Source organism: Sinocyclocheilus anshuiensis, unplaced genomic scaffold, assembly GCF_001515605.1.
Source record: "Sinocyclocheilus anshuiensis isolate Anshui unplaced genomic scaffold, SAMN03320099.WGS_v1.1 scaffold550, whole genome shotgun sequence".
NCBI lineage: Eukaryota > Metazoa > Chordata > Actinopteri > Cypriniformes > Cyprinidae > Sinocyclocheilus > Sinocyclocheilus anshuiensis.
The window spans coordinates 115,901-133,418 of NW_015544149.1; the positions used below are offsets into that span (position 1 = coordinate 115,901).

Consider the following 17,518-nt stretch of genomic DNA (forward strand, 5'->3'; position numbering starts at 1 on the left):
TATCAGGATGTGGATCGGCTGCAGATAACAACAATGATTAATATAGAGGTATGCTGAGACCCATTTTTGATTATGGTTGTATAATATACAGAGCAGCAGCCAAAACAAACCTAAAAAAATTGGATATAATACAGGCTAAAGCTTTAAGAGTATGTACTGGAGCATTTTGACATACTCCAAATAATGCCTTAATGATAGCAAGAGCAGAATTAATTCATCAGTTAAAGAGGTATACAATTTTGGAAGATGTAGGAAAGATGAGGTGATTTTAAATAGATTACAATTTGGGCACACAGGACTAAATGCATCATTATACAAAATAGGTAAACATATTACAGGTACATGTGCTTTTTGTGGGGCAATAGAAACCGTTGAACATCTAATATTAAAATGTCGGAAATATAATATAGAGAGAATTAAAATGATAAAGAACTTAAATGGTAATAATAAAGAAAAAAAAGAAGATAAGTTGGATATTAGGAAAAGGATTAAAAAAAGGTATTAATCAAAGAATAGTAAGGGAATATATAGTAGAAACAGGATTAAATAAACGAATTTGATAGTTAAATAAATAAATAAATAACGCAAAGGAATAGGGGAACACACAAGCTGGGTTTTTTGGCATGTGAGCTGAACACGCAGCAGCCAGAAATACAGCTTGGGTGAGCCCGAAATAAAATGAACAATTACAAAATTAATAAATAAATAAAATATGAATAGAGGCGGGACTATCATCCATGTATGATTAGAAACATTTGGTGGCGGTATGTGCCTATGGTGCGGAATACGCCAAAAAATTCCAAAGAAGAAGAAGAAGAAGAAGCTCGACGACTCGGAAGCGCATTGAGCGGAAGTGGGGGTTTTTCTCGTTCCTCGTGTCGCTCCTCCTTTCCGCCTGCTCGAGTGCGCCATTCACACACACGCTGCGAAGGTAACGATGAAAAACATGTATTAAAGCGTTTATATCCCTCCCACCCTCGTCAAAGTATACACATCTGGTTGTTAACATACTTATATTCATGTTTTAACCCATATATGTCTTGTCAAAACGATGAATTGAACGCGTTCTGTAAGCGGTCCGTGAGTCCGCTGTTTCTCCTTTAGAAGAGTTTTCAGTTCTGTGCCACTTTATTTTCTATTCCTCAAATAATGTAAGAGTTGATTGAATCGTGTTAAATATATTATTGAGGTGCATCGCCAGAATTTTAATGCGTTTAGGATGTAAATAGTTCGTGGTCATTTAATGTGTTCAACACGAGGACAGGTCGCGGTAATCTTTAATTTTGTTTTTGTTTAATTGTCAATATAAATTGTCTATATTGAGCAGGACCGTATGCTTTATGTATTATTAATTGAAAAATATTGCTTTTTCAATGATCGCTTTTTCAAGTTAGACACTTGTCTTAATGAATTTATTTAGAATTTTTACCCCAGTTGTTTAGTTATTTTGGCCACACCTGTATGATTTTTTTGGGTGTTTTCTGTACACCCTTATGTACATAAAATGATATTCTCATTTGGTTTGAAAGATGGCTGAAGATTGGGAGGCTGTGCCAGCTGTTGCTGAAACACCAGAGATCAAACTCTTTGGCAAATGGAGCACAGATGATGTGCAGATCAACGACATCTCTCTGCAGGTGTGTTTGACACATTCATGGAAATGAACAACTTTTCTGATAATTGCTTTTTATTTGTCCATTAGCCCTGACATATGAAATAATAGTCAAATCCCCCAGTAAAAAGTAAATAAAGGAGATCTAAACAATATAGCAGACTGCTTACATAAAATGCACATTAAAATGCATATCAGTTGTCACTCTAAATCTCCCAATAATTTGTCTTACTAAGAGGCCTTTTACTTGCTAAAAAAAAGTATAAACCATCAATCAGACAATTGAGGGCATGTAGTAGTGTGTTCACTGTGTTGATTTAGAGGCCTTAGAAATTTGTGTATCAAATATGATACAGTAGGCTGAAAGCTGAATAAATAAGCTTTCCATTGATGTATGGTTTGTGAGGACTATTTAACCAAGATACAACTATTTGAAAATCTGCAATCTGAGGGTGCAAATAAATCAAAATATTGAGAAAATCGCCTTTAAAGTTGTGCAAATGAAGTGTTGTGCATATTACTAATCAAAAAGTTTTGATATATTTATGGTAGGAAATTTACTAAATATCTTCATGGAACATGATCTTTACTTAATATCCTAATGATTTTTGGCATAAAAGGAAAAGTGTATAATTTTGACCCATACAATGTATTTTTGGCTATTGCTACAAATATACTCATGCTACTTAACACTGGTTTTGTGCTCCAGGGTCACATGTGTTGTTTTTGTATCATGTTTGATATATCAGGCTTATAGAATAGAATAAAATATACTTTATTTTCCCATCTCTAGGAAATTCATCTTGGACAACCATGACATGGCCAGTACACAACATTAGCACAGTACATAACATACAATAAATTACACAACCAAAAAAATTGTAAAAAGCTACAGTATACCAATATGACATCTCATTTTTGCAATTCTCTATTGAATAATTTAACCGCGGTTGGCACATAGTATATATGGTATGAAATAGGACAATAGTATTATAGTATGATACGACAATATGGAGCTCATACTCGGAGGAATAAACATCTTTGTCTTTATTTCTCTATATATTTATATGTTCGTGTGTGCATTTATAAATATTATATAGCTCTGTTTTTGTTGTGGACTAAATGAAACACAATTAAGAGGTGTGCAGTAACATTCATCAAAAGTCTGTTGTATCATATTTGATGCTTTTAACATTTCTAAAAATGTATTAGTCAAGTAAATCCAAGTTGCTACAGCGCTGTAAATGTTCATATTAAAATATTAATAGGAAAGTTGAGTTTACTTAATTAAAATCAATGAAGATTTCATGGCAAGTCTTTTTAGAAGGTGTTTTTAGAATTATATTAAAAGATCTTTTGCTTACTAAAAAGGGATAAACTATAAATCAGACAGCAGATGGCATGTAGTAGATTTTTCAGTAACATTTTGATCATATTGGTAATTTAGAGACTGTAGAAATTCATGTATCGGATACAGGTCAACATGTGTCTCTTTCATTAGGATTACATTGCCGTGAAGGAGAAATATGCCAAATACCTCCCTCATTCCAGCGGCAGATACGCAGCCAAGCGTTTCCGTAAGGCTCAGTGTCCCATTGTGGAGCGCGTCACTAACTCCATGATGATGCACGGACGCAACAACGGCAAGAAACTGCTGACCGTCCGCATCGTCAAACACGCCTTTGAGATCATCCACCTGCTCACTGGCGAGGTGAGACAACAGTTTTCCACAGATTTATTAATGCCTGGTTGCCTTGGGTCTGACTTAAATTTATAGTAGAATGTAAATGTTGTATAACAATTTATCAAACTATTTCTAAGATGTTGTGACTTTCAAAGGGGTAGACAGTTTAATTTTTTTTCCAGAATCCTCTGCAGATCCTGGTGAACGCCATCATCAACAGCGGCCCTCGTGAGGACTCCACTCGTATCGGACGTGCTGGAACCGTGAGGAGACAGGCTGTCGATGTGTCACCTCTGCGCAGGGTCAACCAGGTCCGTTTGAGTGAGGGTTTGCTAAAACAAAGCCTAGATGGTTATTTGTCTATTGGCTAACCTTTTATTTTTGGGGGGTAAAGAATGCAAATGAAATGTTCACAGTGAGACCAGGAACATGGCATTAAGAAAGTACATGTTATAAGTAGACATGTTGACTTCTAAGGGACTTGTCATATGTTAGGATGCTTTTAGTATCCCAGGGCACTCTATTAAGCCTCTTCAGACTTGGGTGGCCATTCACAGAAAATATAGAGCACAGAAATGGCAGGTGAAGATATGGTCTTATGTGTGTGTTATGATTTTAGGCCATCTGGCTGCTTTGCACTGGTGCAAGAGAAGCTGCTTTTAGGAACATCAAGACTATTGCAGAGTGTCTTGCTGATGAGCTCATAAACGCCGCCAAGGTAAGAGAAACAATCTGATTGGAGCGTTTTACTTTTACTGTGTTGTCAACACTTTCAGGGCATCTACAGTATATAGTCTTTTATGAATCTTTTTATTTGATTGCTATTTTAAAGTTTTGTCTATTGCAGGGTTCCTCCAACTCTTATGCCATCAAGAAGAAAGATGAGCTGGAGAGAGTGGCCAAGTCTAACCGCTAATCTCCATTTTGTATAAATTTGGATTACAATAAAGGAAGAGTGAAACCTATTCTTGCCCTGTGTACATTTTTTTTTAAATGATTCATTGCTGATATAACCACTGTGTTTTGCATCAGGCAGTGTACATGAACATAAGGGTGAATTGTGATGTTTCTACAAAAGTGATTTTCTTTTTGGCTAATCTACCTCAGAAAAGTCACATTTTTTTCTGTCCCAAAGTAATGTCTAAATCTAGTCAATGCTCAATTTGTTATGCAGACTATTTCAGCAGTTGTGTGGTCAAAAATGACAACTGTTTCTGTTTTTTTTATTTTACGTCTATTTCTGTGCACTGTTCAGAGATCCTTTTGTGCCTTGTTTTTCATCTAAGCTGCCTTGAGGAATCGGTTTAGTTAAATTACAATTTTTGGACATTTAACATCTAATTAAATTTGTGCTGCTGGTCTACTCTTGCCAGCAAAGGCGTCACATTGTAACCTCAAGGTTATAAAAACTTAGTTACATAGTGAAAGCTAAGCCAGCTTTATTGAGGTGTGGTTTGACACTACACTTTGTCTGCCTGCATGATTAAATGACATGGGGTGTAATGGGGCATTCAGAGACCTCTGCCAACGATGTTTGACCTCAGAGCTGCATCAACAAACTGCTCAAGCTGAATGAAATTGTTTCAGGGTGGAGATGCATTTTTAATGTTTAAAGGGGAGGGTTAGAGGAAAAGATTATAATATACTGCTTGCATCTGATTTGAGGGTCAGATCACTGATAAAGCTGATCAGATAATGTACAAACTGGACCCTTCTGAATTGTAAAGGAATTGTGCTGATTAATCACTGGAGACCAAGAAAATCTAAACATGTTTAACATTTTTAGATGTATTTTCTTCTTTTGTCTTCTCCCGTCTGTGGGTAAGTGAAAAATAAGTCATTGCTGTCATTGTTTTTTCACATTTGTTTTATTGTAATGTTCAGTTCATATGAAATGTCAAGTATATATATATATATATATATATATATATATATATATATATCAGAATACAGGAGTTTCTTCTTTTGTCTTCTCCCGTCTGTGGGTAAGTGAAAAATAAGTCATTGCTGTCATTGTTTTTTCACATTTGTTTTATTGTAATGTTCAGTTCATATGAAATGTCAAGTATATATATATATATATATATATATATACATATATATATCAGAATACAGGAGACTGTATTTTTAAATTCTGTGCATGTCATTGTGTGTAATTTTCTTTGAACGGCACTTTCAGGTCGTCTTCTATGAAAAGAGTTGCGTTCTTCCTGCCTTGTGTGGACTAACAGGAGAGAAGTTTGCCATGGGTTTAAACTTCACTTTCAACAATGACTGCTCTGATACTCTGCAATGGCATCTCAAGCAGTTCTGATTTCTTCTGGTCCCAGCACCCTGCTCTCACGTCTTCTGACATTGTTTTATTCAGAGTAAGCTTAAGTAATGGACTCCATTACAAAAGATCAGGCAAAGTGTAAAAAAAAAAAGTTTTTTTAAAGAAAGTTGAGTAATTATAATAATTGCTATGTAAATTAATGTATTCTTATTTTTTCTTTGTCTTTATAACAATCCTAACAAGATAAGCTTACCGTTTTTATCAGCATTTATTCATGCATTTACATTTCACAGACCGTACATGTCAGTTTTTTTTCAGGGCTTTTTAGAGATACCAAAGGTTTGGAGGTTTGATCATAAACACCTTCTCCCATGGTATTTAAAAATGACTGATATTGATAGAATGATCAAATTTATCACTCTTAGGGAAATATGTTAATATTTGTAATTATCATTTAAATCTGACTAATTTTCAAATTGTTTTTTGTAAATAAACATCTCAGAAAAATGTTTTGGGGTTTCAAATCAGAATATGACTTTTTGTTACGAAACAAGGCACAATTTTCATACGTGTTTTCTGTAGAGGACACCAGGACAAACATGTTAATCAGGCATTTTGGGGGGAGACAACAAGTCAATAGGGAAAGAAATGATAGATCAATATTCCTATGAAATATGAGATATTCTTATGAAAATGTTGCTAAGTTATTACTCCCATTATAACACTTCTTTTTTCATGATGGTTTTCCCCAAGAATACATTAATATGCAAATTAGATGCAAAGTATAGCTCCATTGCATAGAATGGGAATATCATTGTATGGACATTTCACGCACATATTGCATAAAGTAAAATAGTATATCAAGTCATTGATTCTGGTATCTTTTATAACATAGTTGAGAATCATCTTTGTACAAAGTTTGGTTAAAATAGCCTGAAATCTAAAAACTGATTGGTGAATGAAAAAAAAAACCCATTGGTTTTGCCTATGCATGCCTTTTCATGTCTATTTATGTATTTATTTATCTATTTATAACTTCCTGGCGTCCTCTACAAAGGACATAGAATAAAATATGAATAATATATATATATATTTTAAAAAAATGCTTAGAGTACAATACCTGTCCAAGAGGGCTAACCATTTTTTTTAATGGTTCGCCATATTCACCTGCTATCGTCTGAGGCACTTGATTATTACAGTATTACAGAAAAACAAAACAAAAATTAAAACAGCGGATATCCTATCTTTTTTGCCCCCAACTTTATCTTGTTAGATACTCGACGTCAACTTCAGAAACTCATCTCAGATTTTTCTTCTGTAATGTGTTTATTTTCCTCAAGGTTAACGATTACATTTAGTCAAAAAGAAACAAAGACACAAGACTCTTTCTTCAACTATCATGCTTTAAGTCTAAATGTACAGTGTTTTTGCACAGTGAAAGTAGAGCTGTGAGTATAAATGAAGATGAAGAGGATGAGGGAAACCGTGAGGTAAATCAATAGGCCTATTGTTGTTTTACATCTCAGTTATAAAGTACTTATTGCGTTAGTAACACAATAATGTGGCCATTTTGTTTAATTTTAGATTTTTCTGAGTGAATTTGTTCAACAAGGACAAATTGGAATAAGTTACTATGACAGTCACGATTATTCTCTGCATTTTATGCCGGGCACGATGGACAACAGCGACCTCCACCTGCTGGATAGAGGTACTGCACCTCAAATGTCTGCATAGATCAGTGGCTGTAGTTTATTTCCCTCATCTCTTAATTCTCTTTTTTGTCTCTCTGCCACACTACTTAACATGTGAGCATTTGCATTGAGCTGTATTTCGCCCGCTGCTTTTTGTTCATTCATTTTCTTGCATGCACAGTGTCTGTTGGTTGTATCTGCATGTCATGTCAAATCTAGTCGAAGAGAACATTGATTGGTGATGCATTAGGTTGACAAATGCATGTTGTATTTGTTTGATGGCCATTGTGTTTACGCCATCATGAATTTTCTGTTTCAGTCATACAGGAGTCCAAATGTCATAATAACAAGTGCCAAACAGGAGCACAGCTTGACCCAGTTTATCGAAAAGCTTGGTAAACACTTCAGTTTTGACTAAATCATTCATTTAGGTGATTACCACAGATAATCTCGCTTAATCATTCTTTTCAAGTTTCGACTATCAAATCGATGTCTAATTTTGCTTCAATTTCAGAATTGAATCGTGAATGTAAGCCTGAAATAGGCATGTTTCCAAATGCAAACTTTGGTAAGTACTCACAAATAGCTTGATTTTGTTCTGTATCACAATTCAGAGGAAAAGGATGTAATTTTGTGGAGCACAAAAGGAAAAGTTTAGCAGGATGTTCATGCTGCACTTTTCCTTATATTACTTTGAAAGTGGATGGGGATGCTAATGAATTTCAAAGATGACAAAAAAAAAAAAGCTTTGATCTGTGTAACGTTTTGACCTAGCTAGTCTTTCCCCAATATCATTTATATACCAATAAAAAATAAATCATAACAAGAAGTAGAAGTATTATGAAATACTGCATGCGTGCATGAAATTTTGCTGCATTTTACCAGCTTAGTGAAAAACTCTCAGATCTTTTACAGGTCTGGAGGTCAGCACACCTCCCGTCTCTCCCTCCCACCATCACAGAGAGCGAGAAAATCCCGTATCTCTCCTCCTGTATCCCATTAGACTCAGTGCTGATGGTGAGACATCAGAGGTGTTTTATGCTGGACGAATAAATGGGCATATCATGACGATCTTCTCTGCCGTAGATGAGGTCAATAGGAGGGCTGTTGAAGTGTCTGGAGAGGAGGAGAGTTGGCTTAGACCTGGAAGACAGCAGTACGGGCGTCCCCATATTGCAGTTTTTGACTTGCACACTGTAAGACATTTGTGTGTCAATTACTTGTTCTTCTTGTTTTTTTCAGTGAGTATAAAACTCTGCTTTATTTATTCATTATTTTGCAGGAAAGATGTTGTGTACATCGACAGAGACACATACAGGTTGGTCGAATGAACAAGTCCCATCTTTTATTTTCAACTTTCTGGAGGTATAAAAACCTGTTTGTACTTTCTCCTCAGTGCACTCCAGATCTTTAAATCTGAGCTGCATCCTTCCGTATTTAAGCTCCAGTCAGGCGAGAAAGAAGGATTGAGTCTTTATGGTAAAATGTATTTTTTTGTGCACCGTTTTTAAATCCTGTCATGTTTTTGTGAAGGGATTTTGAAACTGGGGTTCACAAGTGAGTGCTAGGGGATCCATGAAAAAGTTTCGATAATAATGGTGTAAAAACAAATAAATAATAAAAATAAGTTTTAAATAAATAAATTAATAATTTGATTTAAATAAATAATAAAAATGTATCAAAATAATATAAATATATTTAAACAAAAAATCTATATATCTAAAAGTACAGTACTATAGCGAGTAGAAGAAATGCAATAATAGAAACCTTATATTTTCTAAATAATATTTAGCACATATTTATAATATTAGTTTTCAAAGTTTAAATCAGTAAATTGATATTCTAAATATGCTAAATTATACGTGAATATTTAAAAAACATTTTAGGATGGTGGTCCCTTGCACAAAAACATTGAGAACCCCTGTTTCAGTGAGTAGTCAGAAAAGTTGAGAATGGTAATTGTTTAGTGGAAAGTTATAATTTATAAAAATGTTTATTTAAAGGAATAGTTCATCCATTAAAATGAAAGTCTTTTTTTTTTTTTTTTAATCTTATAATAATGCCCATGCTGATCTTTTGCTTGCAATAAAAGTGAATGGGAATAAATACCCACGTTGTGTTTTTTCTGCAGGTGTTCTTAATCGATGTCGGAGCAAGTTTGGCTCTCGGCTTTTACGGTAAAATTCTGGTTTTGTAACAGATCATTTAGCACATTTAAAAGGTGTTTAAGCCCTAACTGGATGAAATATAGATGTCTTTTTCTCCTCTGTCTCAGGCAGTGGTTCCACAGACCTACTCGAGATCTGAACATCCTGAAGAGGCGTCAGGAAGTGATGCCTTTCTTCACAGCCCCTCGTAACTTTGCTGATCTTAACACTTTACAGAGTTGCCTGCGGAATATCAAGAACATCTCGGTACAGTTTTCAGCATTTTGTGTAAAAATCAACATTGTTTAATCAGAGCCAAATTACAGAACAACAAAAGCCACCCAAATGAATTGACTCTTGTCTTGTCTTTCATACAGACGTTGCTGCATAAAATGTCTCGCTCTAACCCGAAGGTTGCCGTCTGGCAAGGCCTATATAAGGTGTGGGCACAATAGTCAGTTAATTAGTTGTTCCTTAAAAGGATTGGCTATCCTGTTTTTTTTTTTCTTTTTTCTTCACCATACGGGCGTCCCCATATTGCAGTTTTTGACTTGCACACTGTAAGACATTTGTGTGTCAATTACTTGTTCTTCTTGTTTTTTTCAGTGAGTATAAAACTCTGCTTTATTTATTCATTATTTTGCAGGAAAGATGTTGTGTACATCGACAGAGACACATACAGGTTGGTCGAATGAACAAGTCCCATCTTTTATTTTCAACTTTCTGGAGGTATAAAAACCTGTTTGTACTTTCTCCTCAGTGCACTCCAGATCTTTAAATCTGAGCTGCATCCTTCCGTCTTTAAGCTCCAGTTAGGAGAGAAAGAAGGATTGAGTCTTTATGGTAAAATGTATTATTCTGTGCACCATTTAAAGCTAATTAAATTGGTATTTTTTGTGTAAGGGTTTTGAAACTGTTGTCCACAAGGGAAAGCTAGGGGATCCATGAAAAAGTTTAGATAAAAATGGTGTAAAAATGTAAAAACAAATAAATAATAAAAAAAAAAGTTTAAAATCAATAAATGAATAATAAAATTGTATCACAATAAAATATATTTAAAGAAAAAATATTAATAAAAAATGTAGAAATCTAAAAGAACAGTACTATAGTGAATAGAAGAAATGCAATAATAGAAACCTTATATTTTCTAAATAATATTTAGCACATATTTATAATATTAGTTTTCAAAGTTTAAATCAGTAAATTGATATTCTAAATATGCTAAATTATACGTGAATATTTAAAAAACATTTTAGGATGGTGGTCCCTTGCACAAAAACATTGAGAACCCCTGTTTCAGTGAGTAGTCAGAAAAGTTGAGAATGGTAATTGTTTAGTGGAAAGTTATAATTTATAAAAATGTTTATTTAAAGGAATAGTTCATCCATTAAAATGAAAGTCTTTTTTTTTTTTTTTTAATCTTATAATAATGCCCATGCTGATCTTTTGCTTGCAATAAAAGTGAATGGGAATAAATACCCACGTTGTGTTTTTTCTGCAGGTGTTCTTAATCGATGTCGGAGCAAGTTTGGCTCTCGGCTTTTACGGTAAAATTCTGGTTTTGTAACAGATCATTTAGCACATTTAAAAGGTGTTTAAGCCCTAACTGGATGAAATATAGATGTCTTTTTCTCCTCTGTCTCAGGCAGTGGTTCCACAGACCTACTCGAGATCTGAACATCCTGAAGAGGCGTCAGGAAGTGATGCCTTTCTTCACAGCCCCTCGTAACTTTGCTGATCTTAACACTTTACAGAGTTGCCTGCGGAATATCAAGAACATCTCGGTACAGTTTTCAGCATTTTGTGTAAAAATCAACATTGTTTAATCAGAGCCAAATTACAGAACAACAAAAGCCACCCAAATGAATTGACTCTTGTCTTGTCTTTCATACAGACGTTGCTGCATAAAATGTCTCGCTCTAACCCGAAGGTTGCCGTCTGGCAAGGCCTATATAAGGTGTGGGCACAATAGTCAGTTAATTAGTTGTTCCTTAAAAGGATTGGCTATCCTGTTTTTTTTTTTCTTTTTTCTTCACCATGTTTCTCTAATATCAGACAGTGTACAGTGCATTGTGCATTAGGGACACTGTTCGCTCTCCATGCCCCAGTGCATCCAACTTTTCAGTGAAATCACTCAAAACTTCTCCGATGATCTTTTCTACATTGCCACATACATCAGTAAAGTGGTGAGACTGAATAATGGACTAAAGCATGTTCCATTTTTTGTTGCAATTGATGTTTATGTTAAATTATTACAGACTTAATGTAATTGCCTTGGGTTTGTCATTCTCCATTGCAGGTGGACTTTGAAGGAAGTATAGCTGAGAACCGATTCACTGTTAGGCCGAATGTTGATCCTGTTATTGATGAGAGTGAGTGGTTTTCCATTGATTTCTTCAGTTCTGATGGAATAGTAACTGAAGGTGCACAATATATTGGTGGCTAATATATCATTCACAGATAACTAGGAAAATGAAACTGTTATTTAATTACCCGCCTTATTTTTCAATGTGAAATTAAGTTATTTTCTGTGAATGCGCAAGACTTCAGATTCATATTGCCATTATACATTAAAAAAACTTGAAGAATAATAAAGTGCAGTAAACGGTAAAACTATAGACTTGTTCAGACTATCAGTCCAAATCCGATTTTGTGCATATCTGATTGGAATCTGATTTAAATGGTTGACTGTCCACACTGTGTATCGCATCTGTTCGGATCCGTTTTGTGTGTCATCTACATCCCCTCTGCTCTGGAAGTGATTAATGCTGCCCTCTGTTCATTAAAGTGTGATGTGTTACCTAATTGTTGACACAGAGCTGTTAACATAAAGGTTGCGGGTTCAATTCCTTGTTGGAGCGACCCAATAAATGAAGAGTCAGTGAGGTGGCCATTGTGCCCCTGAGCGGGCCACTTGACCCCAGCTTGCTCCAGGATGACTGTTCCTGTAATTAGTGCACTGCAGCAAGTAAATGGCAAGCAGCTGTAACGACTGTGACATCTGGGTTAACAAAAGCAGCAAGCAGAGCTGTTTCATTTAATAAAGAAAGAGCTTGCAGTTAGTCACAGAATTTCAATTTATTGTAACATTTCTGTGCCACCAAACAGAATTCCAAAACTATACTATATTATACTATACTATACATGCCATTGGTTGAACCATCTGTAGACATTTTGAGCCACTCAAACACACTGCTATGTTGAAAGGGGAGAATCAGCCTATTAAAGGTTTAATTATATAGAGATCTCTGCATATTCAACTTTGACAAGAGAAAATATTTTAAAATGGAAAAAAATGGCACATTTCACCTTAAGAGATCTTGTTGAAATGAACAAAATGAATAGGTTTTAGAGATGCTAATTGATAATGAACAGCATATGGTAGGCATTTCAAGGCAAATTTTGTAGTAGTGCATACAATCAAATATCTGAAAAAAGGTTAACGGATAGTGCTTACATTTATTTAACTGATATACATGATGACACCCTGATATTTCATTCTGTGTTGGATGACAGATTGGATTTTTACTGTCAGTGCCAAGATTACCCAACATGCTGGATAAACAGAGCTTTGAGATTGAGGGTCTTGATTGCATTGTGAGTATGCCAGTACTTTTAACACAATATCTTCAAGGCAACACCATATTAATTTCCTCAAATATTCTGGATAGGATTTGTTTTAAACTGGAAACTGCTTGTTGTACAGACTTTGTTTCGTAGATAATTTCAGTCTTATGTGTGCTTTTCTATTTTTGATTCTTGTCTTCTGTTTAAGATTATAGTTTGAAAATCTTACCTACTTTATTGCATATGGATCAAAGTGCTTCCTTTCAACAGAAAAGCATGATAACTAATCTTAATTGAAAAGCATGGTCATGGTACTGTAACTAATATTAATCACAGAAATTGAATGTGCACACGTGGAGTACATATTTCAGGCCTCTTTGTCTTAGACTCATTAATGTTTGAGGATTATTTTTGGATTATTTCAGTTCCTATCAAAGGACCAACTGCATTACCGTAGCACTCGAACCAAAGAGCTGGACAGCATGCTGGGAGACCTGCATTGTGACACCATAGGTCTTTCTTTCTTTCTTTCGAATAATTAATTAATTGCACAGAACCCTTACTGTGTCTTTTAAAACAGTTTGTAATCATGTTAATTTTTTCCAGATCTGGAGATGGCGGTAATGAGGTGCTTCAGCGGAGCGACTGTTTGTATAAGGTCATGTCTCTATGTGCAGAGCTGGACTGTCTCATTGCTTTAGCTCAGGCTTCTCTGGATCTTGGCTACTGCTGTCCAACCCTGACACCAAACCACAGACTGGCCCTGATTGAGTCACGGTACAAATCATCTCTTCTAATGAGATGGATTTTCTGATTTCTCTATTCTTCTGTTTATATGTTTATCCTTCTTTGTCTTTCAGACATCCTTTGCTGGAGCTGTGTACTCCAGTATTTGTGTCAAACACATACATCAGCTCTGAAACTGAAGGCAAAGTGACAGTTATTACAGGACCAAATTCCTCCGGCAAGAGCATCTATCTAAAACAGGCAAACCCAGCAATAAATATCACAGACCTCACATTCACGTTAACACCCTACATGGGCTAATTTCTAAATAAATAATAGCAATAATTGAAAAGACTACAATGCAATTCACTTATATTACTATGAATGGGAGAAAGTGCAACATGCAATATAGTGGAATAAGTCCCTTCATTAGAAGTTCCAGTTCCCATAGAAACAGTCAGTGTCCTGAGATGCATGCTTTGGACTGCACATGCACATCTTACATGAAATAAGATTTAAAGATAAGAAACAAACAACATTCATGGGTCAGTACATGGCAGATTTTTATTGCTGAATTGAAATGTTATTTAAATGTGAGTTTGGCAAGCAGATTTTGAGAGTTTGGTATTTTCCCATTCAAGTAGATAGAAATTAGTCTTGCATGCCAGAAATAGCTTCCCGGAGGCGTTACAAATATGACTATTGAGTGAACTGACTTTACTTGAAATGGACTTTACTTAAAAATGAACTAAAGACAGGGTTCCATGACTCTTGTTTGGTAATGATCCTAAATGTAGGCATTTCTTCATTTTTGTAACATCTTGTATGGTCTCTAAAGGTGGGACTGATTGTGTTCATGGCGCTGATCAGTTCAGATGTTCCTGCTAAAGAGGCAGAGATTGGGCTGGCGGATGGAATCTTTAGCCGTATGCATAGCCGTGAGTCTGTATCAGTGGGTCTGAGCACCTTCATGATAGACATGACCCAGGTGAGGCCATCACATCCTCCTGAACACACACAAAGGCCCTGTATATTTTTTTATTTCTGTAACATCCATCTTTGATTTTGTAGATGTTTCCAAAGTGTCATGTCCCTCATTCATGTAGCTTGAATTGGTTTTGATAACTGTTTGCAAGGCTGCCATTCAAAACTGATGAGTCATTGAAATACATAGAGAATTGCAATATCATCCTTCTGCTGTTTTCTAATAATTATGATTCCCGTCTAGATGATTCATTCCTTGAACCACAGCACTAGGGATTCTCTTGTTCTAGTGGATGAATTTGGTAAAGGAACCAACACTGTAAGTTTGAAATAACCAGGAGGAGCAAACAGGACTTATAGAAAAGCATGAAGGTATTTCAACTAATATTGTGTGTGTTAATGATGCAGGTGGATGGATTGTTTCTTCTGACCGCATGTCTCAATCACTGGCTGCGTCGTGGGCCACAGTGTCCTCACTTACTTATGTCGACATGCTTCCACAGCCTCATACAGCTGGGCTTGATCTCTGATTCTCCACTGCTGGCTTTACTGGTGCCACAGAAGCATGCTGTGACCAGAAAATACAATTTTCATCAACCATTTCTGTCCCTGTGATTTCAAGACCAATAAACCAATTTATGCATTTTTGGTTTTTGTTTGGCAGACTCTAGAGACAGCTATAGAGGGAGAAGAGCTGGTGTTTTTGTACCAAGTAAAAAACGGCATCTGCCAGTTGAGTTGTGCAGCTAATATTCGGCATTCCCGACCTGGTCAAGAGAGGAGTGGAGGTATGATACAGTAATTTTTTTATATTGAATTCAGATGTGGGTCAGATGTGGGATATTCTTGTTATCTCCTACTTTCGACCATAAAGGTGCTACATTGCCACAAAGCTAACAAAAATATGTTCTAAGAACATTTTGCTAATATTCCCAATCTGAAAACAATGCTTTTTCTGAAAACAATGCTTTTTTTGGTCATGTGAATGTTAGGGCAAGACACTACAGGCAAAAACATTGTTTTTTCATGCACTGGTCAATTTTGAGATTTTGGGCTATTTGGCTTTTCATAACATGTTTTTTTTCCAGGCTAGTGGAAATAAAACATGCAAAATAGACTTTTAAGTGTTTGTTAAATTGCACTTTATTTATTTGCATCTGTAGATTTCAGTTAACATACATATCTTTAAAGGCTGTTTCCTCAAAATGAGTTTCCTTTTTATGAGTTGTTTTTTTTTTTTTTTTGGTTTTTAAATGTCCATTTATTAGGGGTGCTCCGACCGATCGCTATCGACAGGTAATCGCTTTGGGAAGTTTGATCGGCGGTCTCTAAAAAGGCCGATCTCATAAACCGATCTCAAGCTGACTATGCACCTACCGTGAGAGGTTTGGCATGACATGTAGCGGCACAGTCTCAATCTCTGTCCAGCGCGGGTAAAATAATTATAATGCTGAAAGTGAGGTACAACTCATATTTCTTTATAAAATAACTTACAAACTAATTTGAAAACTTTCTGTGAGACATATTTTCACAAACAGTATGAGTGAATCACCACGCGCGCTCTCTCTTTACCTCTAAAAATGCCCAAATGGCTTCAAATCACCGCATCTGCACTATAAGCGAGCTGCACGCTGCAAAGACACAGGAATTGTCACTTGCACAATCAGTGCAGTGCAGAGGCAGTGTCGCATCGTCACTAAAGTTTATAATTTGCATTTCTTTTTAAGTCTTGCTAGTGTTTAAGCCATTCAGCACTCGTGCGCTCTCCTAGAGATGGTGCGCTCATGCACACTCAAAGCGCACACCTAAGGCCGCCTCACATACAGCTCACAAAATCAGACTTGTGCTGTGTGTAAGCTATTGTGCAACCATTGTAAAAACAAAAATGCACTGCATGATCAAACATTTAGGTGAGATAACTATATATTTTTGAAAAATGTCTAACCACCCCCCCCCACCCCACAAGAGTCACCTAAGAGGGGAATTCCCCCATTTTCAAAAATGAAATTCAGGCCCTGAATGAATGTCTGTAAAAATCCTGATTGAAGCATCACTATAAATAAATCTTCATGATAAAAAGAAGGCTTTAAAAAGATCTGTATCAGTGATCGTATCGGCAGATACTGCTTCCTGTGATCAACATTTATGTAACGTCCTGCATCTCTGTGAAATCAAAGTTGTGGATATCTGCATGAGTTTTCAAGTTCAAAGTCTAACTTTGAGTAGCAATCTATCACTTTTTATCAAAACACTGTCAAAATGTTAAATGTGTGCATGCTGTTTAGTTTCTGTATGACATTATGGGATTTGATCTCCTAAATATCATCATTTATGCAGGTGTCAGAGTTATACAGAACAGGGAGAACCTTCAGAAAGATGGACAGGCCATCTTCAGATGAACAGTACAGCAGGTATGGGATGGTCTGAACAGCAAAACAATTATTTTTAAATTCTGTCCTCCTCCTACTCAAAATATATTTCCTGATTCAGGTGTGTTGAAGATGACCCTGATCTCGATCTCGATACTTACTTGAAAGACGAGGTGCTCCCAACTCTTGAAGAGGTGCTGTGAAAACATCGTAGCTGAACTGTGGGACTGTGGGTTCATTTTGTGGTGAAATGTATTTAATTTCAAGGTTTCAACATTCACAAACGCAAACATTTAAAGCTGATGAATTATATCATACTTGCTCCTGTGTTCCAAATTGGAAATGTTTCAAAATATTTTAATGACAAAAAATTGGAACAGTTTTAAACAGCAGCAAATGGCTGTGGTATTTGTTTTGATCTTTTTTTTTTTTTAATTGCTAGATCTTGCAGATATAGTTCACA

The 17,518-nt window shown here is 35.7% G+C and overlaps 1 protein-coding gene and 1 pseudogene across 1 annotated transcript; both read left to right on the forward strand.

The window, feature by feature from the left end:
- The first annotated feature begins 835 nt into the window (after nucleotides 1-835).
- On the forward strand, nucleotides 836-4,261 carry LOC107695176 (40S ribosomal protein S5). The gene is made up of 6 exons (XM_016494996.1): nucleotides 836-931; nucleotides 1,530-1,637; nucleotides 3,114-3,323; nucleotides 3,479-3,607; nucleotides 3,916-4,014; nucleotides 4,144-4,261. The coding sequence occupies exons 2-6, from the start codon at nucleotides 1,530-1,532 to the stop codon at nucleotides 4,210-4,212; spliced, it is 615 nt and encodes a 204-aa protein (XP_016350482.1). The 5' UTR covers nucleotides 836-931; the 3' UTR covers nucleotides 4,213-4,261.
- A 4,087-nt stretch (nucleotides 4,262-8,348) lies between these two features.
- LOC107695167 (mutS protein homolog 5-like) lies at nucleotides 8,349-17,258 on the forward strand (annotated as a pseudogene).
- Nucleotides 17,259-17,518: the final 260 nt, after the last annotated feature.

Coding starts and splice junctions, on each gene's coding strand:
- LOC107695176 (XM_016494996.1), top strand. CDS start 1,530: ATGGCTGAAGATTGGGAGGCTGTGCCAGCTGTTGCTGAAACACCAGAG. Junction 1,638..3,113: donor TCAACGACATCTCTCTGCAG/GTGTGTTTGACA, acceptor CTCTTTCATTAG/GATTACATTGCCGTGAAGGA. Junction 4,015..4,143: donor AGCTCATAAACGCCGCCAAG/GTAAGAGAAACA, acceptor TGTCTATTGCAG/GGTTCCTCCAACTCTTATGC.